At 41.8% G+C, this 26,676-nt stretch overlaps 1 protein-coding gene across 6 annotated transcripts in view; it reads left to right on the top strand.

Moving 5' to 3' along the window:
* Positions 1-26,598, top strand: part of NTRK3 (neurotrophic receptor tyrosine kinase 3) — a 382,792-nt gene extending 356,194 nt beyond the window's left edge. For 4 of the 6 annotated variants that reach the window (XM_046654145.1, XM_046654142.1, XM_046654147.1 and 1 more), the window contains 3 exons: positions 2,249-2,290; positions 7,027-7,185; positions 10,279-26,598. In XM_046654145.1, coding sequence (XP_046510101.1) covers positions 2,249-2,290; positions 7,027-7,185; positions 10,279-10,464 — 387 coding nt within the window. In that variant the 3' untranslated portion in view covers positions 10,465-26,598. The remainder of the gene's footprint in view (positions 1-2,248; positions 2,291-7,026; positions 7,186-10,278) is intronic. The other 2 variants (XM_046654146.1, XM_046654143.1) reach the window with 1 other exon arrangement.
* Positions 26,599-26,676: the final 78 nt, after the last annotated feature.

The raw sequence follows: 26,676 nt of genomic DNA, 5'->3' as shown, positions 1-26,676 counted from the left end.
TTCAGCTCATCCCTTATCTGGCTAGGTTTTACCATGGGCATATTCACCAATGTTTTTTGCCAAGGAAGAATTTGACCATTACCTTTCCCAGACTGGATCTTGCCAATGTAGGAGAAGGATGCAGGTAGCCCTGGAGGAAAATCAGTGTAGTCTGGGTGGGTCTTTATGGGAAATATGGAAATCTAGGAAATTGGGTTACTTACGCTGCACAGTAGCAGGTAAGGACACACACAGTGAACAGTCATTGCACTTTATATGTATACATTTGCATTTAATGATGCTCGCTGAGCTTTTACATACATCGTCTCACTTTAGACAGGGCTGTTGCTTACCCCCTATGTGGAACATGAGGATACTGAAACTCAAAGAAGTTAAGTGCTTGTCAAAAGTCACAGCAGAACCGGGGTCTTCTGACTCCTGAATTGACTGTGCTTTTTCTTATACCCCTGGCCTCTTGAAATATTTTAGTCCCTGTCTGGAGGACTGCCATGTGAACTTTTCCCATATTGGTGGTGCTGCCCGGTGAAAATCTTGATAAAATTCTCCTGGGTGAGGCTCCTATGGCCGATTAATACCCTTCTGATACTTTTCTGCCCAAGCTTATCAAAGTTTACACGAGCATACTTTAATTTCTGTCTGTTTGTAGACTTAGAGATTTCAATTTGGAGTACTTCTTTTGGATTGTATATAAAATCAGCAAATAAGGCAAACACCAGCATCAATTTGGAAGAATCTCTTTTTTAAAATTTTTCATCAAGGGAAGTGTTCCTATATTCCTGACTTCTATTTTTTTAAATCAAGAAACTAGGTACAATAAAGCATTCTACTAGATTTTATTGCAAACACAACTTTTCTTTAAAACGTCATCTTTTGATACAGAACTTAAATACGCTAGGTCCACTGGTTTCTCTATATTCATATGTTTATTTTTTCCTTTTATTGTTTTTAAATTTTCGAATGTGAAACATGATCGTGATAAAATGTCAAACAGGATACAAATACATATAGCAAACAGTGGAATTTTCTCTTTGGTCTGTGCTCACTCTCGCTTCTCTCTCTAGAGGAAACCACTGGTTTAGCGGCTTTCTGGACCTTTTTCTATGCATTTACAGAGTTATACATTATTACCCTATAATATATTTGCTTCTGATACACATTTTTACATGAATGAGAAAGTTAGTATTTTTTTAATGTCTTGCATTTTCATTTCATATATCCTAGATGTGTTTGCCTATCACTATACATAACTCCACTATATTCCTTTAAACTACTGCATATGCATTTAATGATGAACAAATTGTCGCCCTTAAAAACAATGAAATAAACACCTTCAACCAAGTATTTTTTGCTTACATGAGCAAGTAGGTTTCTAGGGGCTAACAGGGAATCATATTACATAGAGATTAAATGAGTGATTAAATGAGAGAGGATTGAATGAGGGATGTGTGTAATACTCAGTGGTTGGTACCCAGTGTGCGTTAAGCAGTATTATTTTTACTAAGATTATTATTTCAGCTCATCCCTTATCTGGCTAGGTTTTACCATGGGCATATTCACCAATGTTTTTTGCCAAGAAAGAATTTGACCACTACCTTTCCCAGACTGGATCTTGCCAATGTAGGAGAAGGATGCAGGTAGCCCTGGAGGAAAATCAGTATAGTCTGGGTGGGTCCTGAGAGTGAAATTTCCGCATTGAAAGACACTTACATCCTTAGTGTGGACAGATTCTGCCAAGCTGCTCTCAGAAGAAGCTGCCCTGATCTTGCCAGTGGCCTTTGAGAATAACTCCTCATGCACTGTCAAGCACCAAATAGTGTCAATCTTTTCAATTTCTCCCACATGACATTCAAAAATATGTCTCTCTGTTGTTTTAACTGGCATCTCTTCACGTGTTTGTGTCCATTTGTAGCTCTTTAGTGGACCATCTGCTCTTATTCTTTTCCTCATTTTTCTATTGGGTTGCTTGTTTTTAACTAATTTAAAGGAGCATTTTACAATATACGGATTTTAATTCTTTGTCTGTTACATATATTGCAAAGATTTTCTCTGTCATTTGTCTTTTAACTGTGTTTATTTTGTATTTTGCCATGCAAAGTATTTACTTTTTACAAGTTGTATCTCTGAATCCTATCCTTTATGGCTTTTTGAACGTGTGTCTTATTTAGCAAGGCCTTTCTCTCCTGAGGTTGTACAAATATTTTTCTAAGTTTTCTTCTAATATTATTATTGTTTTGTTTTTTATGTTTAGCTCTTTAATCCATCTGGAAATGATTTTTGTATATGGTGTGAGGTAGGTATCTAAGTGTACTTTTTAAATGACTAGTTCATTGTCCCAACACTCTGATTACTAACCCATCATTTCATATATTAAATTCCAATATTTATACATGAGTCTGCTTCTGGACTCTCTATTTTGTTTCACTGATCAATGAAATTTGTCTATTCCTATGCCAATAACACAGTGTGTTCATTACTGTGGTTTGATAATATGTTTTGCAATCTGATAGAGCAAAATATCCCTTGTTCTATTTTGAGTGTATCTTAGTTTTTATCAAGTATTTACTCCTCTAGATTAATTTTGGTATCATCTTGTCGATTTTCATACATCATTCCATTGGGGTTTTCATTTAGATTGTGTTTAAATTTTTAGATGAATTTGAGGGAGAAATAAGAGATTTATGATATTGAGTCTTCCTAGTCAAAGAAAAGACATATCTTTTTATGTATTCAGATCTCCTTTTATATTTTGCAACACCTTTGTTTAAATAGACCTTGTACGTTTTCTACTAAAGTCTATGTTTAGGAATTTGAAACATTTTTTGCTGCTATTGTACACACAATCTGATTTTCTGTTGAATTTCGAAGTGGTTGCTAGGGGTGTATGAGAATAGTTTGATTTTTCTACGTTCATTTTGTGTCTGTCTAGCTTACTAAATCATGTAATGATTCTAATTGCTTTTTACTTAATTGTCTTCCATGGTCACATCATATGCAGACAATAGCAGTTTTGACTCTTCCTTTTCGATATATCTGCTTTTTTTTTTCCTTATTTTTTTTTGAGGAAGATTAGCCCTGAGCTAACATCTGCCACCAATCCTCCTCTTTTTGCTGAGGAAGACTGGCTCTTAGCTAACATCCATGCCCATCTTCCTCTACTTTATATGTGGGACGCCTGCCACAGTGTGACTTGCCAAGCAGTGCCATGTCCGCACCTGGGATCCGAACCAGCGACCCCTGCCCTGCTGAAGCAGAATGTGCCCACTTACCCACTATGCCACTGGGCTGGCCCCTCTGCCTTGTTTTTTCATTCTTGCTTTATTCCACTGCCTAGGACCACCTGAACAGTATTGCATAAAAATCAGTGATGGAAGATAGCTTCTATATTTCTAATGTTTTATTAGTAAGTATGATATCTAGTGTGTTAAATAAAGTTACCCTCTATTACTAATTAATTAGGGCTTTCAATCAGGAAAATATGTTGGAAATTTTTGACATCTTTTGAAAGGATTCTTTTTCTGCTTTTATCTCTTAATTTAGTAAATGAAACAGATTTCTTAAGGCTGAGGCATTCCTACATTTCTAGTATAAACCTTATTGAGTTATAATATGGAAGTATTATATTGCTGATTCAATATGATAATATTTTATTCAGATTTGGAGACTATATTCATAACATAGTTTTACACATATGTAGATAAAATTTCTTTATCTTTATTCATATATTTAAGGCTATGGGCTAAGTTTGACTGATTCTGTTATCAGGGACATTCAAGCCACGGAGAGTGGCTTGGGAAAATTTTTATCTTTTTTTATTTTAGAAAAATAGAAATACGATAGAAAACTAGTAGAACTCACTCATAAAACCATCTGAATTGTGTAGTTTTTTAGTCTATATATTGTTTTTACTACAATTATAACTATTTTCTACTTTTCTTTTTTTTCGTTAATATTTTCTAGTAAAGCAATTGTCGGTATCTGTGTTTTCAAATTTATTGTTGCAATATTCTTAACATTTTACATCATTTATTTTATGTCCTTTATTAACCTTGACAAAGGTTTGCATTACTTTAAAAAGAACTAGCAATTGATTGTGAGGATATAATTTGCTTTTTTCCCTTTTGGTTGTGTGTTTTGCTTTGCTTTATTTTATACCATTTCCTCATTTTATCTTTATTGTTTATTTTCTCTTGCTTTCTATAACTTATAAATCTTTACCACTTTTTTTGGTTGAACCCTTATTTAATTTAATTATATTTTTAACTATTTTAAAAATGTGCCTAAATGCTATAATATTTTTCCCAATAATTAGTTTAGCTATGTTCATAGGTGTCAATGAATAAGACTTTAATTATTATTATGATAAATAGTTTTAAATTTTATTTTCAATTATTTTCTTTACCAAATAGTTTTTTCAATTGTACAAAGAAAACCTTTTCCAACAATTATTTTTGTTGATGTTAATTTCTATTTTATTTTATTTTGTTTGGAATGGAAAATGTTTCTTTTTCTTACTTTATATTTATTTGTTTTTTTCCTCTTGGAATTTCATATTTCCTTTCAGGTGTAATATGTGACTGGTTTTTATAAATGTTTCTTAGATAATTGAAAATAATATACAACTTTTTAAGGAGGCTGAAAGACATACACAGCACTCATATCTACCAATTAACTCATTACTTGTATTTTAAAAATGTATCTTCATTTATGTTGTTTTCTTCATCTGTCAATTTGTGAAAGAAATGTTTTAATTTTCCATTATAATTGTAGATTTGTCAGTTCCCTTTCATTTATAACCTGCTTTACTCTTTATACATTTTGTTGCTATGTTAATTGGAGCATAAAAGTTCAAAATTATCATAAGGGTGAATTTTGCCATCTTCAAATATGATATAAACTGCTTTATCTCCATGTAGTTCTTGGAATTCTGAAATTTGTTTCATATATGTATTCAATTTTGAATATATTACATATTCTATATATAATTTTATATTATATTATTATGTATATTGAATATTTATATATTATATGTTCAATTTTTCTTTTATTATTTATTGTATTTTTGCATTCTTTCATTTTCAACATTTTCTGCTATTTTCTTTTAGCTATGTCTTTTCTAAATAGCATGCATCTTGATTTTTTAATACATCTTCCTCTTATTTAAGAGGTCGTATAACCCATTTGCGCTTATTGTCCATAGTGATATTATTCAAACTTCTTTCATTTTATGCTTTTTATTTATCATTACCCCACTCCTCCTTTTCGTAGTCCTTTTGGTATTGGTTAGAAATTTTTGGCTCTATTTTCCTAAAACTGGTTTGGAAGCTATGGGGACTATTTCTAATCTAGAAGCTCCTTTAAAATTTTAGCAAGCGCATTTACATTGAAACTGTTATAGTCAACAACGGACGACTATAAGCTCCCTTTCTCTTCCTGCTAAAACGCAAAGCCTTTATCAGGCTTTTGATTATTTCCCTACCTACTCTTCTACGCACTTAAGGTTGAAATTATCTGAAAGTTTCATTCCTGATGAGTATTCTAACAGTAGCCGTGGTGGTACTATTAACGTTATTAGTATTTTCATTTACTTTATGTCTCTATTTTACAGACAGCTTTATTAGTCCTATTACATTTTGTACCAAATTAACAACCATTATTTGGATATAAATTGCATTTTTGTGGCTTATTTGCTCTGCACTCTTTATTATGTTCCAAGTCATTGTGTATTTTAGATTCTTTTTTCTGTTTTTCTGGAGTACATCCTCAATTAGTTTTTGCTTCTTTATTTTCTGAAAGGCTGTGAGTGGTAAACTTTCTGAGTCTTTGCTTGTCTGAAAGAAACATCTTCACTTGTCTTTACACTTGATACAAAGCTATTGATTATAAAATGCCAGGTTGAAGACAAATTCTGCAATTCCTTATTATCATTTATCTTCTGAAATATTTCAAGTGGCTAAGGCAAACATGATTTCCCTTTTTAGACGCAAGATTGCCCATCTCCCAAGAAGTCATTCTTTCTTAAGTATTCATCATTATTATTCCTCCAACTGGCCCACCATAGAAATGAAAGTTTCTGATTTTTCAGGACATTTATAGAGGCTCTTTTTATTGATGATAAGCAGTTTTCTAACAACAAATTGCATGTATTAGCCAAAAGTTTCCATTTCTGATGCTCTATTTACTAATGATGCAGTTAATTCCTGAGTCTAAAACATGCTGCGAATTTTCTTATACTTATGCCAATACCTCTAACCTGCTGGGCACTGAGGATTTCCCTAATGTTTTCTCAGGAAAGGGTACTCTAAATGTCAGTCACTTGCTCTTGTCCTTGACTGTCAGCTGTGTAGGCCCACAGATGGGTTTCCCTAGGCCATTTTAAAAGACAATCTTCCTTCCTGGCCTTTGAGATCTTACTAAGAACTGTTCGAATTCTCTTTTAGTCTCCTTGATTTCTTATTAGCATATAGTCTTCCATAGATTTGGAACTTCCCTGTCCCATTCACTTGAAACACAGAGTCCTAAGTTGTGGTGAGAAATTCAGGGTTGTTAGGTAGAAACTAAAGTCGTAGTTATACAAATTAGATGCATGTGGACCATATTGTGTCTTAACCACCTTGGCCAAAGAGTCTAAGCCGATGTCTGCAAATATGCTGCTACTTGATACCCTCACTCAGTAATTCTGCTGACTTCCCTCTGGACCTCCTCTCAAGATCTGATTTACCCTTAGTACCAGATTCTGAAACCTTCTCTCTCACTTCAAACCATCTTGAGATCTTGCTTTATGCTCCATACCAAGGAATCTACCTTCCCTTAGGTGTTATCTCTAATTGCTACTCTAGCTGTCTCCAGTGTTGTAGATCTCAGATGTCAGTGTCTCCACTGGCTTTTTGACACAAGTTGCATCAAGTTGTGGTTATCTTAGAATCAGATGCATTGAGAATGGCATCTACATATGAAGAGTGCAGACAGACGTGACTGATTCTGGTCATCTGGTCACTCTGTTTGTGCCTCTGTCTTGACTCCTTTTAGGTGGGAGGACACACCATGCTCCCCATCCGTTGGATGCCCCCTGAAAGCATCATGTACAGGAAGTTCACAACAGAGAGTGACGTGTGGAGCTTTGGGGTGATCCTTTGGGAGATCTTCACCTATGGAAAGCAGCCATGGTTCCAGCTCTCCAACACAGAGGTACAGAAGGGGACAGATTGGAACCTTGACTTGGGGAAAGGCTGATAAGAGATATCCCAGCCCAGGACTTAGACCCTGTGTACAAAACATTAGGTGGGGTTTGGAGCCAGCAAGGCAAATGTAGGCATAAGCAGGAGGGGAGAGCTTCTTAGTAGGAAAAAAAAAATTATAACTGTAGGAAATATGGTATAACTGTCAAGAGAGCATGAAATCAAATTTCTAAATTGAGATGCGAGTCACGGTTCTGTTTGTTCTGTTATACTTGAAAATCGCAAATGTTTCACTAAGATAGAAAATGAAAACAAAGAACAACTCTGAGTTTTTCAGTTGTGCCATCTTGTGGAAACACCTACTACTTGGTATGCCCAAATAATCTGGGTCCCCAAAGGTTTTAGGCATGCCAGGTCCAGGGATGTGCACGGTGGTGAATTGGGAAGGTAAATTTCATGTTATTGATAGAGTTGTGTGTGGATTTCCGGGGATAAAATGAATCATAATAGTAAATATAATAATAAACACATTATATAGTTTTATAATTTTGATTTACAATAATAATAAAAATGTTAGTAATCAAATTTAACCAAATCTAGCATTAGTGCCAGGCACTTTTCTAAGCACTTTAGCCATATTAACGCAGTAGTTTTCACACAAACACCTGTTGAGATTCAGGGTAGAGGAGAGGGAACTGCTTTGGGTCCTGGAGTGGACCGGCCAGGGTCTCAGAGGTGACAGCTTCTGCAGCATCGAGAAGGCTTGGCCAGTGGTCACAGGACTGCTGCCTCCAAAGTCAGTCAAGATGGTCTCAGTTATGTCTGACTAGAGTCATGTTGCCTCAGGGATTTCAGTACAGTTTGTAGACAGTAAGAGGCTCAATCTCCCAGTCCAGCAGATTTATAAAAGCTTGCAATTATTTTTATGGTCTTCTGTTTTCTGTGAAAATGTGAACACAAGGACCTTTTAATATTGCAATCATCTGAATATTCAAGAAAGTATCTTTCTTCTTGGAAGCTATGTTCATCTTGGCTTTTTTATGCCCTTACCACTTAATTAAGTGAATTTCAAAGACTGAAAAGGAGGCATTTCTTTAAATCTGTAATATCTCATCATTCACAAGCTGAATTGGTCCTGACCACATTTCCCAAAGTAGGACAAAACATTTTAATGATCTTTAAAAAAAAAATGAAAGTGTGTATCAGAGCCCATTTGTTATGGTGTTTTAAAAAATAGTTGTTGTCTTCCTGGGGGCAGGATTGGTGGTAAACAGAAATACACACATGCACACAGGCATGCATATACACACACACACATGCATGCACATGCATGCATACACACACCCTCAGACATGCAAGCACATGGGCACATACATGCACCCTGAGCACAGCCTCCATGTAGTTTGGTGGCCCCAGTAACGAGGGGCTCTGTGCTAGTTATAAGTCTCAGCAGAAGATCTGTCCTGGATACCCAAGCTAGCTTATAGTAGCCAAGAAGGTGTTTATGGTCATTTCCAACACTGCTTGGTGAGACATTGGCCTTGAAGGGAGGCTGCCTGTCCCCAGCCACCTCCCCCTCCCCACTCTACCCACTGCAGCAGCCAAGTATTGGCAGTCCCTGATAATGGGTTTCTTTGTGGAAATTGACCAACCGGGTAGCCTCACCTTGGAGGAGATGCTACCAGATGCTTTTGGTCTTCGCATTAGCAGCTGCTACTACAGTTTGAGCTAGATCCCTTTTCATGGAGGTGAAGGTGTTGGAGGGTGGAGATGGGGCCCTAACAAGAATGGGGAATATGAGGAGCTGGAGACCTATCAGGCTGGCAAAGAAATGAGACTATTGGGCCATTGCAGACTCCAGGGCCAAAAGGACCAGGAAGTGCTGACACAGTGATGGTTTGACAAGCCGTTCAAAGGTCAGAGTCACCTGAGACAGTACTCCAGACAGGGTGCTTTAGGGACAGCATAAGGAGATGCAAGGAGAAAGGACACTTCTCTTGCCCAACTAAATATGGAATAATGGGGCCAAAGAGGGGAAATAATATTTTTTCAGGTACTCAACTCAAGATGATTCTGTGTATTTTTATCACCACAACCTGTCTTCAAGTGAGGACACTATAGTTCCAGGTAAGTAAGTTGCCCAAGGTTACGCAGTGGTAGAGTCAGGGAGAAACTAAAACCAACCTGCGAACTGGAAGATGAAAGCATGAATATTCAGTGCCAGCAAAGAAGTGCCTTTGAGGAATTGAACCACAAATCAAGGCTTGGTCCAGCCACGTGGAATTTATTTTCTTCCTGTTCCCACTTACAGCCTCCCTTTTGGTCTGTTGGGCCGTACAGTCCCTTCTCGTGACCTCATTTGGTCCTTACAACACTCTTAGGAGGTGGTTAAGGCACATATTTGATCCCATCTTACAGATAAGGACATTGAGATCCTATGAGGTTAACTAATTGTGGTGGCCACCCAGCCAGGCAGTGGTGAAACAAGTGGTTAGTCCTAGTGTTAAGGACCGTAACAGAAACAGAATACTTGGTTTAGCACAAAGAGCAGGAGAGGATGGGCCTCACTGAGACAGGGACCTGTATAGTGGCTTAGAGGTAAGCGTGGTGATGTGCACAGAGGCTGTGACTGAGAGAGGAGCTTGCCAGGAAGTGGGAGCTAAGGGGAGATAGGCATGGAGGAGCCAGATGGTGCAGAGCTCCTGCAGGGGTGTTTCAAAGTCCTGCAGCCTCATAAGAGTGCAAGGGGAAGGTCCGATACCCATCCCACTGCCGGGTGGAAAACGAATGTGGCTCGGTCATCCAGAGGAGATCCAGGACTCGAGACGAAAAGTGAAGTAAAAGGAAGAGAGTGTGTGGGAGTCAATGAAGGCCTGGCCTGAGAGGTGGCATACAAAGGGCAGCAGTGGGCACGACCAGCCAGGAGCCCATGCACGGGTCAGATGAGAAACTCAGCGCTGTGTGCAGGCAGCCTTTGGCCTGTGCACCTGGGTACCCGGCTCTGCACTGAGGCTCATCAATGATGTTCTTGCCTTCGGCTGGGTGTGCGCCACAGGGATTGGGCTGAGCTTTGGCTCTAACTCCCCGCTCCTTACTCTTTCAGGTCATCGAGTGCATCACCCAGGGTCGTGTTTTAGAGCGGCCCCGAGTCTGCCCCAAAGAGGTGTATGATGTCATGCTGGGCTGCTGGCAGAGGGAACCGCAGCAGCGGCTGAACATCAAAGAGATCTACAAAATCCTCCACGCTCTGGGCAAAGCCACCCCCATCTACCTGGACATCCTCGGCTAGTGGTGGCCGGCGGTCACGAATTCATACTCTGTTGCCTCCTCTCTCCCGGCCTCACATCCTCCCTTTTCCACCTCACAACTCCTTTCTTCCATCCTTGACTGAAGCAAACATCTTCATATAAACTCAAGTGCCTGCTACACATACAACACTGAAAAAGAAAAAGAGAGAAAAAAACCCTGTAAGGCAGTTTGGCATACATATATATATATATATATATATTTATATATCTAACTATCTATCTATCTATATCTACAGAGAGATACCTTCTTCTCTGATACAGAGAGAAGCTGCTTATACAGAAACCACAAGACTGTAACAACAACTCAGAAAATCTTAACTATTATGGACGCAAAGGAAAATTCCCGTTGACTTAAGCTGTGGCCCATGCTTCTTCAGCTCTGGCTTTTTGGAGCTGAAGACCTGGACGATTCAGAGAGACAATCTTCGTGCTGGGACGAGAGGAGCTGGGGTAGACGTGAATAACCACTGTGCAGATGATCACCAGTGTAGGTGTGGTACCCCCCAAGCTCTACATGGGTGCATAGGCTGACCACACTCAGCGAGGAAATATCGCTGGATCAGGAACCTCTGGAACGCCTCGCGTCTCCCCTGACCATTGCCTCCATGCCTTCCCCCTTTCCTCCACTTCGAGACGATTTTCTCATTTGTCCATTCTAGAAAGTAGAGTGCTCACATTCTTGGGAGTCCGTGATGGCGCCTACAGGTAAACACTGAACAACAACAACAACGACAACGACAAGATCATGATGGCAGTGGGCTACATCCATCTTGGGTGTAAACCATGCTCAAGTTCCCTCCTAAATTTGAAAGCGATGTGTCTTCTATCCTCTGAACTTCAAGAACTGGACTTTCCGGACTTAGAGACCCACAGAAGAAACAGATAAAATCTGAACTCCGTCAAGGCACTGCCTCCTGTCTCCCTGTTATTGGGGAGACTCCTTGGCCCCACTTCCCACCTCCAGGCCTTTGGGGAGATTTGGGGCATAGGGAACACGTCCTCTGTGTTGTCTACGCATGTGGACACAACACGCTTCCAACAGCAGGAGACTTAGTTCCTTGTGTGTCATTATAAGGTATGCCCCTCTGGGTCCACTGTTTCTTATCCTGCCTCCCTGGGTCCTCGCTGCCACTCCCAGGTATCCCCACTGCTGGGAAGGGAACCATGTCTAGCAAGAGGCTGGGGCAATGCTTATTTCAGGAAGCCAGGCCGTGGAGTGGGCAGGAGGCAGCAGGGGAGAATCTATTTGGCACCTGCAACCGGCCCCGTGGCATTCTTCTCACGTTTCCAGTCCCTGGAAGGATTGATGTATCTGCCTTTGAGCTGCTGTGAAAACGCAGAGGCTGAGAAATCGCTTTTGTGGGCTGGGGGCAGGGGGAGGGGCCGAGGCTTCTCTGGGAGATGTCCAATGCACAGCCACTGCCGCAGGCTTGGCATCTTAATGAGCATCGAGCCCCAACCAGGGAGAGAGAAGGAAGCATCTGGGCTGGAGCCCACTCCCTCCGCCTCAGCGCCAGAGGATTCACTGCCTTCCCAGCTGCTGCCGTCAAGGACTGCAATAGGGGCAGGTCTCTGGGCCTCTCTGATACCTGACAATGAAACGCCTGTGAAAGCCAACAGCCTGGCCCCACAGAGCCCTCCTGCTGTGAAGGAGAGGATGCGCCCCCCCCCGCCCCCCACCCAGGCCACCAGCCCCTCCACCACACCCCAAGCACAGAGCTACCTAATGGACTGGCCTTCGCCCAACTGGAGCCTCCTGGGGGCCTCTGGCCTGCACCGTGCCCTGCCAGCTTCAGGGACTGTCGGCAGCCTGGACTTCCTGGTCAGCCGCAGTGTGGGCATCCCTGTGTGGGGTTCAGGACTGAATTCTGTGTTTGTGGTTTTGCTTCCTTTTTTAGACCAACAAATGTTTTTATTCAAATAGAAAAGAGCTGTGCTCGGACTGTAGGCCGCGGTGGGGATTCGGGGATCCGTGAGGCTGCTCAGCTGGCCTGGGAGGGGCCGGACGGGAGGTGGGGTTGGTGTGGGGTTTCTCTCTGTGCTGTGCTCCCAGCCCTGAGGACTTCGGAGGAGAGCTCTTCTGATTGACCACCTCACAGGAATCCTTTGCTGTCCTATGGCAATTACCCTTCTTGTCTTTCCACCTGAGGGCCCCTGGTCTATTCTAGGGCCATTAGGGCTGGATGGAGCCATGCAGTCTGGTTTTGAGTGGGGTAACTAAGGGAAAGGTATTCATGGAGGAAGCGATGGGGAGAGCCTGAGGAGAAAGTATCTTCTGGTGAGATGTAAGGCTCCAAGGCTCCTGTTGCTGCCACATTGTCCCCCAAACAGACACTGTGTGGCTCCCACTAATGGTCTGGGAAGAAGGGGGTGATGGAAAGTGGTTAGAGGCTGGTGGGCAACTGGGAATGAGGGATGTGCTAGGGTTTCAACTCAGGGCACTGAGTCATCGTGGCCTAATGGAAAAAGGCAATTCCTTGGAACAAGGGGCACGGAAGGAGACTATAGTTGTCAGATCACCCTCGTCTTAGTCCCACAGGCCTCCGTGTTGGCCTTGGGGTCATGTCTTCATCCTGTTCAACTGCCCATCTTAAGAGTAGAAGAAAATGGGTCTCAGAGCAAGGGAGAGCAGAGAGAATGGGCCTGCTTACTCGCTGCCCTTGCCGGACTCTGTGTAGAGTCTACAGGTCGAATTCTTCACCTTGGCAGGTAAAAAAAATAAGCTTTTTGGAGAGTGCAGGAGATGGAGAATAGGGCTGTGGAAACTGAAGGGGTACTCTAGGGCTCTGGGGCTGAGTGGAGTGCATTATTTCTCCTGTACTGGGACAGGACCAAGAAGACTCACTCTACCGTGTCTCAGTTTCCCCATCTGCCAAATGAGGGTTGTGCTTGCTAATCTCTGGCCCCTTCTAGCTCTGAAATTCTTAGATTCTGACAGCATCGAGTCACTGTGTCATTTTTCTCAATGCCACTCTGGAATGCCAGGATAGCCCTCCACAGGCCTCGCACGAGTCGGGGGAAGCTGCCTCTGAGGGCTCCTAGGCCTGGGCACAGGTGGGTTTCAATAAGACACTCCTCTCCTCCTTTGCACCTATGTCACCACAATTCAGAGGCTTTAGTGCCTGAGGCTGCTTTAGGCCCAGAGGGAGCACTTGGCCTCCTTCCCCTTTCTAACCTTTCTACACAGCAGAAACGCACTGGCAAAGGTTTATTTATTTATTTATTTTTCAAACAGCCTAATGTGGTAAATGAGTCTTGAGATGGCATCCCATTAGCCAATACGGCCACTCTGGTTCTCTCCACTCTCATCCCTCCATACGAAAACCCATACTTTAAAAGACCATGACAGAGTAGGGTGAGAGCGTAGCTTGACGTGAGCTCCATTGTGACTGCTGGTGGATGTTCCAGGCCACTCAGGCTGATCTCCCTGCCATGCCATGCTCACCTGGTCCCTTCCTGGACTAAGCAAGAGTGATTTGCTGTTGGATGCCCACCTTGGAGTCAGGTGCCATGGCCAAGGGTCCTTCCAGTTCTTCTTTGCTGTGGACTTGAACCAAATGCTGCCCTCTAATTATGTCCCTGACCTCTGAGTGGATCTTAAGAGTCACTAAGTCTCCTCTTGTTAACAACAAAGGACTTGATGCTTCCTCCACTCAGCAGATCATGCACAAATCATCCCTGGAGAGAAGCTTCCCAACGAGACAAAAGGATCCTTGGTCCTTCTGGGTTCAAGTGGCACATTACCGTCCTTCTCTGGCGATGCTTACTTTGCGGAATACACTAGTGCAAGTATTTTTGGTGCTAAATACTACAGAAACCAACACCAACAGGAGAGCTGACAGCCAGTCTCTGGGGCTGCATGAGACTCAACTCAGAAGCAAAAGTGAGTCAGTCATGCTGGGAAAGTACAGGATGCATGGGAAGCCAGGTGGGAATGTGGGGTGATGGAAAGACCATCGCAAATCCTGGCTTAGCTCTTAGTTACCTGGCTGACCTTGGCTGGATCAACTAATTTTTAAGATGGTCAGATTTCTCATCTGAGACATTTAAGAGGTTAGAATAGATATTCTGGTGGTTCCTTTTAGTTAAAAAAAAAAAAACTATATTCTGGTCCCACCTGCGTTTTTGGCTTTTGTGTTATTGTTTGTTTTTTAACTTGCTGTTAGGAAATAAGAGAGAAAATGAAAGACAGATAAGGAAAGGGAAGAGAAAAAATTGCCAATGGCAAGAAATTGATTATAGAAGGCAAATAACGAAGGCTCCATGAGTTAGGTTTGTGGGGAGTTGGTGGGGAGAGCCAGGCAGATAAGCCAGGGACCCCATTTTTGTGCTCCTCAACGAAGGCTGCCACCTGGCCCCTTGGTTGACTTCCACCAGGCAGTCCTCCTAACTAGCCACGTACTCCATTTCAACACGGACATACCCAAGTCGGCAGAAACTATTCCAAGATATGGCGACAGGCCTATCCACTTGGCATGCAGGCCACTGGCAATCTGAACTCTGGGTCAGAAACAAAGTGAGTTTTTCCCTGAGCTGCTGTTGTAAGGAGGTAGGGTACTGGAAAGAGGGCACCATTGTAACTTGCAGGCTATTCACTAAAGTCCTGTTCTGTTCAGGAATGCCTAATGGCTTCCTTGCTGTCCTTTTCCAAATCAAATAGCAGCAGTGTTATCCTGACTTGAGGTACAGTTGTTGCAACTTGAGGTGGCAGCCTTGAGATTTGGGGGTCTCCTCTGTGCTTTGCTCAGTGTCAGAAGCAAAGAAAGATCTATAGATGTTTGTTGAATGAACTCATGTGCTGGCTATCTAGACAGCTGCCCTTCACTGTCCCTGGGATGTCTACTGTCAGCTTTGGTTGGAAGCCAAACCTGCTAGAATACCCAAAGGCGTACACCTTAGAGCTAAAAATGGCACCTTTTTGGTCCCTAGAGCACCAACCTCTTCTTTGATACCAAATAAATTTTTTGGTCAACCCTTAATAGGTTTTAAAGGAAAATTCCAAGCTTTTGTATCACTATCAAAATATCACTATAGGACTTCAGAAAATATTTTAAGATTTCTTAGCATCACTGGAAGTGTCATCCTAGGGACAGCATGGCCTGTATACAGTGTATGCTTATATCTATATATTTCATTGGAATGGCTTCAGTGAAGGTTCGCTTGGAGTCAGCAAATTGATTTCACAATGCTTGGTCTCTCTAAGCCTTACATTTCTTAGGAATAAGAAATCCAGCGATGGACTGGCCTAAGAGACGTTCAGAAACGTACTGATGGGAAATTCATCATCTTGTAAAGTTTGATTCTTTGGTGCTCCACGAATTAAATTATGCTGATGACAATATTCTGAGCATCTGAAAACTACTCTTCCTGGTGGTTTGATAGATTCCCTTATGGGAGCCCTTTCTGCCACATCCCATTTGGAGGTTGGTATTGAATTCACCAGCACTGCAGTTAAAACCACCCCCTAGGAGAAGTGGGACAGAGAGAATATGAGGTGTTGATACTTGCTCACTCTTTCTGAAAGGCATTGCTGATGGTGGAGGATGTGGTGAATATTTGTTTCACTGCATTGGGTGTTGGGGCTTTTGCCGGGAGCACAGGCTGTTCCACCCTAAGGACCTGAATCTTGGCTTCTGATAGAGTCTTGTTTCCCTGGTGCATTCTCCCAGGCATAGTTCCTTTGACTGCCTAAAATAATTCTATATTTTGCAACAAGAGACGTCTCTGGCCCAAGTCTCAGTGGGCCAATATAGACACTTTTCTATTCCACAAGGGATCCATGGAGACTGGGGGACACCCTTAAAGTACTGGGAATTCTTGATTCAAGTAATAAAATTCAGATTCCCTTTCCTCTTTAGCTAAGTTCCAAATTGAAAGCAAAGCTTGGGTTGATATTTTCAGTAGAGATAATGTCTTAAGCCGGCGTGCTGGGCTATCTCCCATCAAGGAGAGACAGAGCATTACAGCTACCTGACATTAATTAATTTTTCCTAATCACCAAGGTAAACATTGCTTTGTGTGCAGTGCTATGCCCCAAGCTTGTAGCTTGCGAGAGATACTTAAGGCCAACAAAACTAGATCTCTCTAACAGAAGATGTATCAAGATAACATAGATGAGGAAAGGCCTGTTGGACAGCTACTTCTGACACATGCCTTGGCCCTCAGGTCTTGCTTTTAAGTTTTCCATCTTATGAGAGGATTTGGTTTCTAGTCACTTTAGAGGATGACAAATTTAGACGTCCTTCCTGGAAGCCAACGGTAGACTGAGAGCCCAGATGTCCGCTGTGTACTCTGACGTTGTCTTGGCTGCACCATCAGTAAAGCCCAGTGAGAAATGTGGATGCTCATGTCTAAGCCTGATACTTATCACTTCATTTAAGAAGAGAGCATGGATGTCATTAAAAAAAAAGACTTTTGTAATCTGTTCACTGCTAGGACCTACTCAAATGACTAGCTTTCGTAAATGTTTTGCTTTTTCTTGGAGAAGTGTCCACATTCCATCTCCATTTAACAGCCACCTGACACTTACCTCATGTCTCTGAGCTCACTCTGGAGTGACTAAACAAACCTGGTGCAGGTGTTGTGATTTTTGCTTTCCGTAGTACAGAAGTAAATCTCAGTATAGAAGATTTTCTTTCATTTTTGCTCTTTTTACTTTTGCTTTTTCTTTTGGCTCCTATCTTCCTGCTTCCATGGGACTGACAACCCAGCTTCTCAAACTCTGTGAAAGTCTTAATACAAGGTGAATCCTAGGACCACAAACAGTTTGGACTTCAAACAGTGAGAAAATTGGTGCTGAATGATTCGGCACACAAAGCAGAAAACTTTCATTTCCTACAGGCAGGATGGAATTGACTGTTATATTAAGACTTCTGAAGGAGCCCTGCCCTGGAGTAATTTCTTCACTGTCAGACAATGTTGACATCTAGATTAACCTCTGTGCAGTGAAGTTTACTGCAAAGCTCATTGAGATGCATGTTGTGTATCTTTGCAAATCCCATCAGGAACCCTTGTGGCCCACCCTCAGCAACCCCCCCTCCCTTCCTCACCCACTGCTCTCTCCGTCTATGAACTTTTAGTCTCCAGGAGTCGAGGAGCCATGGCTGGGATCTGACTCCAGGAGAGACAGTTTTGACCTTTCTCTGACCATGGTGCTGAGCCAGCTTTCTGCTCAGTTGGAGTGACAGTGGTTGTCATCATATTGGTGTTCCCCTGAGGGGACTGTAAATCAAGGCATAAAAGCCCCTCTGCTGATGACAAACAGTTTCACAGTGTATCTCGATGCTGCACAAAGTAAAACGGTTTATGAGAATTAATGTACCCGTTGTCAGTGAGCCCTGCTCTGGGCTCCCCAGTGCTCCAGCACTCCCAGGTCCAGATGCAACAGGCCTTGACTGCAGCCAGGTGGCCAGAGGGGCTGGTGGGTCTGATAGAAAAAGGGCTTACCCTGTGTCTGTGCAGGTGTTTCCTATGGTCCTTACAAGAGAGGCAGCCCTGGCTCCTTTTTCTCCTGGTTGGGACAGAGAGTGTAGCTGTTACCCAAACCCAGCTTGTCAGCTCTCTATGATGTGATGGGGTCCAGAATGAACCGACCCTTTCTAACTCACTATGTGGTCCATATGGAGGCACAATGGCCAGCGGAAACCTCAAAGCTGAAATCACATATTCTGTACAAACTAGGGCTATTGATTCATCAAAAGTCTTGAGAAAGGGCCGTTAGCTCAGTCACAGCCACCTTCAGCCTCCGCCAATCTGCTCCACATCATCACGGCTGTTTTTGGGAACTCATCTTGGGACTTTAGAATACTGTGCCCCAAAGTTCGGAGAACAGATTTCTCTGGGGTTTTACTTATGCTGATTCTCTTTGAAATTGTTTTTCCTACTTTTCCTCTTGTCTTTAGTATGAGTAACAAGAATCTCCTTGTATATTCTGAGACATTTCTTTAGAAGAAATGAAAGTTTCCAGCCAAGGACATTGTGTTTATTGACTGGGAAAATAGATTTCTGGGCCAAGTAATGTCACAACCATACAGAGGCAAACCTGACGACTTTATTTAAAAGCAATTATCAGTGTAGTATTTTGTTCTAGATGCTCAGGCTTACATAGTGCAGACTACATTTGTCTTTTTTATTATTTATGATATTATGATACTTGTTCATGTGTGCACATATGCGCACACACGTGCAGACACGCATACACACAAATGCTTCTATTGGACTTCTATTGGTCCAATATGGTTCAACAAACCGATGGGCCCCATTAGTCTTTCTCCTACTGATCTCTGTGTGTATTTATGTTCAGATAAGTGTGCGCCAAGTGTGTGGTTTCTTAAATTTTTCTATAGCTCACCCTTTCTTTTATTATCGTTACACTGTCTTTGACTTTTTGCACTGTGGATCATTTATGAAGTTAGGGCTTTTTAAAAGGAGACTAAATCCTGAGTTTTAAGAACCTTCATATTTAAAGACTGGACTAGTTTTCTCAGAGAAACTCAAAACCAAACCCAATCTTGATACAGGTTTTATTTGATTAATTTGGGGGAGGCACTGAATTTGGGCCTGAATAATACATATTAAGTACAAATATAAATGTGAACTAGTTCAAGCAGATTCCTGAACCTATCATGGGGCTAAAACCATTAGATATAAAACTCAAACATTCAAATTGAATTGGAATATGAAGTGAAAGAGTTAACGTGGGACGTGAGAATATCACTGAGTTCGAAGTGAGCTGGCCGGACTCAGTGCTACTTGGTGGGTGACTGTGCACGGTCACCTCAGTTATCTGGGTCAAATATAAAGGGGGCAGCTGGAAACTAATTGCAGACCTGTGCCCCTTCTCTGATTGCGGTGATGGGGCAAGCCAATAGATTTCTCAGCCATTGCTCAGATAAGTTACCACTGAAATGGATCTCCTCAAGGTCTCACCTTTGCGCAAGTTTGCGCATGTCCGCACCCTGAAGAGTCAGCCCCGTTTTCACCTTGTGTTCAGTTCATCCTTGCAGCTGTCCTTCGAATGTTCTCCAAACTCTGACCTCTTACCCCCATCTGCCGTTCCCCACCCCGCCCCTTTACAGGCCCTGTTCTGTCTCTGCAAAGGCAGGGAAAGCCCGACTGCCCATTTCCCTCTTCCCTAGCATCAGCCATGCCTGTGACTTAGCCCAAGTTTTGGGGGAAGAAAACAGTGTGTTCTAGCAGCCATCCTTGTCTCTTTCCAGCTCCTGGACCCAGTGATTAGCTCCTCATTAGCACCTCATCAGTGGCTTTTGCACAGAGACTCTTGGACAACAAGCCTAAAATAATGCTTGTGGTCTGTCTTTTTGCAGTCATCCTTTCCTTCTGGCTTGGTTAGGAGAGGCAAGCCTTGCTACAAACAGCTTTTCCTTCAAATTTCTCTGGCTTTTGTTCTGTCTGTTAAATATACTGGTAAATGGCAAACTACGGTATTCTTTTTTTTCCCCCCCCGATCCTATCAGTGTAGGAGTACTGTGTCCCTATGGAATAGGAGCACGGCTTATCAGCAAAGTGTTTATTTAGTGGAGGGGCTGTAATATTGACACACAGATTTGCAGCAGCATCCAAATCTTGAGGGGGGGACAAAAGTGTCTTTTTTGATCAAATGAGATCTTCACTGTGATGACATCAGAAAGGTTTATGCCTTAAGGACAGACTTGAACCTGAGAACATGCTCCCTTTTTGGGGAACAATGAGGAGGAAGAAATCACCCAAGGATGTGGGAGACCAGACCCTCCATTTCACAAACGACTATGTACCAATAGACACTTTGTGTCATCTAAGTGGCTCTGAAAAACACAATAATAAACTATGACTAACTATCCACATTTACCATTAAAAGCAAATTCATCATGTCTAACCCAACCCCTACTTTTTAAAAGTATCATTTTTTCTCATAACCCTGGAGATGGCTCAATGTTGTTTCTTTTCCCTGGTCCCTTCTAATATTTTCAATGAGATTTCTAAAAATTTTTCCTTTAATTCCTTCCAGAAAGATATGGGGTCTATTTTAAATGCCGTCTATGATAAAATGGCAAGATAAGTAGAAAGTGGGGAAGTGGGGTGGAGGGTAGGCTGTGTGACGAAGAGGCAGAAAATTTCTGAGATTCTATTTCCTGCTGAGTGATCCTGGAAGAAGCATGATCTCCTCTGTGCCTCATTTTCTCGATCTACAAAAAAGAACTGCTACCAAACCCTGCCTGCCCAGATTATGATGAACGCCAGAGAGATCACAGCTGCCAAAGAGTTCCATGGGCCCCACAAGACGCCCCCAGATAAGTGGAACCCACTCTCTGCACAGGGAGTGGTGCAAATAGTCTTGCTGGGCGCTGAGTGTGAGCTGCTTTGTGGCGTGTGCCACGTCTTCAGGTGCTCCTTCCTTAAATTCCTCCTGAAGTTTGGTTTCTAGATTTTATCATTAGCATTTTCCTCTTTGAATGACCATTGGGCACATAGGGATGGCAAATACCTTTCCAAAATTACTGTCAGAAAGAGGATGTTTTACCCATTTGGCTCTCTCATTGAAAGCGTAGGTTTTATTTTCAGACTTGGAACCCTGAACATTTTGTAACAAAATGGCATCTGCTGCTGCGTTTATCCATTGTTACTTTCAGGAGGTTCTATAGATTTAAATGTAATGTTTTTTAAAGTAAGACTACATGAAGCTTCCTCTATAAATTGGGTGGTGGGACTAATCTTGCAGGAAGCACCCAGAGTGATAATGATCCTGAAGCAGTAACACGTTCATTCTAAGGCCAGCATTTTGTACATGGGGAAATAATCTTAAGACAGAAAGAGCTGCTTGGGTGAAGACCAAATGCTAAACACACTTCAAATAGCCTTGGGCACCAACAAATAGGTGTGAGTGAGATTCACACTGAGAAACATATCTGATTGAAAATGAAACTCCTGACAATAAATTTTGAGGCCAGATTGCCAAGGTTCTATCAGTGATGTCATTTATAGCCCCTAAAAAAAATCCCAGGTGTTTGTGATACCAGCCACTATTATAAATAGCTTACAGTGGTGAGGCCTTGGCAAGTTAAATCTTTTTTAATGTAATTTCCTTTAGCTCTCTGAGCAACAATCAGGTGTCATGCAACTGACTAAATGCTGTGCTTGATTGAAAAACATGGAATTTTGACCACTCCCGAGAGAAATCAGAATAAAGCGTATTACATGAAATCCTAAAAAATTCACAAATGTTTTGCTCAAGTTCTGGATCCTTTTTTTCTTTTTACCATGGATTCATTTCCCTTTTCTTTTCTTTTTGTCATGTAGAAGAGTCACACCTCTGGTCTGAATCTCTCTGTCCAGGTGATTTTCGCCTGCAGCTGTCCAGCAGACAGAGAGCATTTCAGCTTTCTTTGAAATGAGAGTCGAAATTGGGTTATGAATAGAATTTTAAATTATGGTATGAAGTTAGAGAAGGCAAGCTGGTTCAGGGCAGCATTCCAGAATTCATTCTGATAGTCCCGAGGAGATGACCTCCGTCACAACACCGTGGAGGCCTGCCTTGAACAAGCCATTCCACTGTGTAATTTCCTAGCAACAAGTCTGATTATTTAAGGATTTCAGAGGTATCATTTGAGAAATGACTCACTTGACATGGAAAATTTGATCTAATATGTTAACAGGAGCAACAAGAACTTACTTTAATGCTTTTTCTTTTCCCCTCTGAAAGTTTATTTAGGCTTTCTTGGGGGCCATTGGGATATTTTCTTTTCAAGACTGGAAATGATTGATTATAGTTCATGTCTAAAAGCAAAAGCCCCCCTAACTCATTGGAGTTGGAGGCAACAAAAAATGACCCATGTTAGTTTTCTGTTATCCCACATAATCAAGGACCCTTCTTGGTTATGTTTGTGGGCCATGGCGGGTGAGCTCAAGGGCATTGTCAAAATAGAATGAAAAGAAAGCAAGTTGAGACAAGAAAATTCTCACTTTGAGTGTGCGTGAAAACAGCAGTCCTGCTCTCTCTGGCAAAGATTCATGTACCGTTAAGGGAAGAATCATGTTCTTTCTCAAGTACGTTTTACTTTCTGAGATTTCTTGTGTTTCTCTGTGTGTTGGCTGGGGGAGGCGTTTATAAGTTTAGACTTTCTCTTGAGCACAGTAAAAACTCTGCTCAGTTTCTCAGAAGGTGACAATAAAATTAGAGGTGGAGAGGAATTCAGAGACCCGTGTTTCAGTATGTGGTAAAGTTTTACCCAAATATTTCCTTCAGGAACGTTTAGTCATAGTAAGCCAAGTCAATCCCATGTCTGCAGTTGTTATCAGGAAAAATAAATTAGCAGGCAGTTTCCACAGACTCTGATGCTGCATCCATTTTGGTCCTTGAGTCACATGAAGTAACATACCAATAGGGACTGAATGGGGAGGTGGTTTGGATGAGCTACCCCATCAGAATTATGGCAATGCATTAGTTCTGTCCCGAACTAGAGTCACTTCAGAGCTGCTTTCATTTGAAATGGCACAAAAAAGAGGCATTGAAAACATGTTTGGAGGCCTGTCACCTAAAGTCAGCCTCTGCTGAAACAGTTTTCAGTGTGATAGGCAGTTTTTTGCTTCTCCCATCTGTCAGTGATACCTAGGCATCTGTTTTCAGCACCAGGGACAGCAAACACCTCCTTGATTGAACCTGCAGTCCTGATTGACCTTCCACACACTGAAGGGCGGGTTTTTCCTTTACTTCCTATTCATTGGGGCCTCATCCTGGAAGACTTTATTCTTAAGTTTTGGTGCTTACATCTTCTATTTATTTTCAAGCCTGGTGGCTAAGCTGTTTGTGTCACATTCTGGACGTGCTAAAAAATGATGAGGATTGAACTAACACATCCAGGTCTCCTGGCCCAGAGGAGTGGAAAGAAAGACACCAAGACATCAATGAAGGGCACATTGGCACAAGCACCTCCTGGAAAAAGTGTTCACAAGGCACCTTTGACTCCTAAACTCCCCAGTGGGAGACTGCTTATTGGCAATCACTTTCTTTTTACAATTTCTGCACAGTTCCCACAATGTCCAAGTCTATGTTTCACTCGGTGTGTGTTTGTAGGCAATATTTCACAGGAGTTGAGCAGAAACTATGAACTTTGAGGACAGAAAGTGGCCCAGTGATGCTGTTGTTAGGCATTTTGGAGAGTTGGGGCCGGGCACTGCTTTGGATGCCACCAGCTGCCCTCCAATCCTGAGTGCTGTTAAGCAGCTCACTTTGCCTTAAACAACCATAATAAAAATGCAGATGGCTCCTTTAGGCCTCTGTCAGGCCAGACTGAAGGGATGCACTGAGAAAATCAACGTAGTGGAAGCACATGTTGTCACTTTGCCTTGTGATTGGCCAGTTGTCATATAGCACAATAACACATTAGATGCATCTTAGAGGCAGCATTGTCTTCTCTTAATTAACCCCTCATGTCAGGATAGCCCCAGTGCTGGGAAGGTAAGACAGTCACCGAGGATTTCACCTTAAATACTTTTTCTGTTTCACAGGAGTTAAATGAACTCCACTTCAACTGCCTCTGGACCATCCAAAGCACTGAACACTCCACTGTACCCTCTCTTCTTCCCCTCCTTCAGTGTTGCTTATCATAATTTGTAACATTTAGTGGTACAAGACCATAAAGGGTTCTTTTTAAGGATAAATGAGGTGGTCAAAACAGGCTAGAGCCACATCTCAGACAAACAAGTTCAATGGAACTGCAATTCTTAACCTTGAAGTGGATCTGAGGACAATCCATTCTTCCTCCATTCCTTGCCTTTTGAGGGCATCTCATTCCAGCTCTCACACTTGCCATGCAAAAAGGCCAAAGGAAGAGTTTCTCTAGATTATTTATGTGAGGACTGGGGGAAGGAAGGGTCAAAAATTTTCTATTAGAACTCTGTAGAATAGAGGAGCTTTGTTTTTTATTGAAATCAAGGAACAAGCCTAGTTTTGACAGAATATGTATGTGAAGGACCACCAGGTATAGGAGAGCTTGATGGGGGAAATTCAGTTTCCTTAGAACAGAGAGGAAGGAGTTGCAGATTGACTGGTAGGAAACAAATGATCCACTGGCCAGGGGGAAAGGTAGTCTGAGACTGGAGATACAGAAGCAGGCATCTTTAGACATAGAGGTGATGCCAATGGAAGCCTCAGGAAAGAACAGGCCAGAGAATAAAATCCTACAGAGGCTGTCAGTACTTTTTCTGGAAATTTCCTAAAATTTTCAGGGGCACTTCTCGCCCTCTGCCTCCTTAAAGGTGAACTCAGTGCTACTTCTGGGTTCTTAAGGCAAATGCCCTACAAACACCAAAGTCTTGTATTTTCCACTCTCAGCCAATGCTGGCTGTCCTGAGTGGAATATTTTCCCCTTCCCTATGTGAAAGGGACTTGTTTTCAGGAGAAGTGTCCTTTAATTATCCAGCTAAAACTGGAGGTAATTTTTTGCATGAATGGCTTTTTACAGCTAGGTCTAAAGCCGAACAAAACTTGTATTAAACTAAGTGCTACTTTACATATCTTATTTCAAGAGAAATGAAGGATTTATTGCCGTGTAAATGATGTACACTGATTTGTTTCCTACTGGACATTACATGTCCCTTTATCTTTAGGCTGATGTTGCGCAGCAAACTTTCAATATCTGGAAAATCAGCCGGTACCTACTTCAGTGCACTAGTTGGGTATTATGTTCTCAGAGAGGAATTTTGCGAATGAAGTTTAGGTGCTGTTGTAACTGATTTCCGCCCTCATCCCTAAGCTTTCTGTATTAAATATATGTAAAGTGATTATATCTCGTCAGACCCCATGTGTTTGTGTGTGTTTCCCAATGTATGTATAAATATATCGGCCAACTGAAGGGTAATTTGGATTATAGCAACTGCTGAACAATGGTGTAGATGGCAGTGGTCATGTGATACATCCACACTCTTGTTCTCAGGCCAAGCTAATCTTACAGAGTTTAGAAAAAACACAATGTGGCATGGCTTGGAAAAATCTTAACAGTAGATATAGTCTTGCCAGGCCGTCGTTCTTTGGTGGAAACCTTGGCGGCAGCAAAGTTGAGATGTACTCAACTGGACCTTACGTCATTTATTTTTATCTCAATTGATTGTTCCTCAGTTCTCTTTTATGACTTAGAAATACTCCCCCATGATGCCTGTTTGTTTTTTGCCAAGGCCACTGGAAAGTGCTGATCATGTTTGCTCCCCATCACTTGAATCCCAAAGTTATTAACTCACGGTGGGTGACTGAGGTTTTAGTAAACCTGGGTTTTACGAATAGTACCCCTTCTATTTCTTCCATTCATTTCCTTTTAAAAAAAATCCATGGGTTATGCTAGGTTTATTCGCATCCTGGTGAGCCTTGGAGAATCAATTTAGTTAAAATGATGACTGTATCTGCCTTTGGAGAAGAGGCTTATGTTATAAAATTCTTATGTAAATATGTCCTTTATGCAAAAACTATGGATTCTAACATGGTAGGATGGCCCCTGTGTAGGAGATATGTGTTCTCAGTTGATATTAAGGGATGCATTGAAAAGGCAAGTGCTCCCTATCTCTATTCCCTACACTGCTCTTCCTTCCTCCCCAACCTCAAAAGGAAACAGAAAATTATTTTTTTAAATTGTATTAATAATTTATGTTTAATACAAAAGGATGATTTAATGGTATCACCAAAGGTCATTTCTCCCATTGTGCATGTCCTTCACTCTCGGCCCCATACCCATCACCCCATTCTTCACCCTCATGCTTCATCCCAAGGCAAACACGTGTCTTCATTGGAATCTATCAGTGTTGGAGTTAAATGTAGGGGCAGAGATTTAACACCATGACACTAATGAAAACCAACCATTCTTCACTTTCAAATGGTTAATTACTACAAGAAGGCAAACTCTTTTCTTGGTTTTTGTTTAAAAACATTTTATACATATATATGTATATATGTGTGTGTATGTATGGACATATGTATGTATATGCACATGTACATGTATATATGTATATATCCATCTCCAATATAAATATATCATATGTGAGATTTGTAAATACTCCTTGGCCATATGTCTGTCTCCCTCATGGTATCGTATCTTCAGTGTTTTGTTAACGACTCCATTTATTGATTGATGAAATCGTGTGTAGACTGTGTCCTCCTGACATGGTTTATGTAGGGTCTCTTCTCAAATAAAGTATAAAACATCAATGCC

This window comes from Equus quagga, chromosome 2 (genome assembly GCF_021613505.1).
Source record: "Equus quagga isolate Etosha38 chromosome 2, UCLA_HA_Equagga_1.0, whole genome shotgun sequence".
NCBI lineage: Eukaryota > Metazoa > Chordata > Mammalia > Perissodactyla > Equidae > Equus > Equus quagga.
This window is presented reverse-complemented; position numbering and strand designations above follow the sequence as displayed.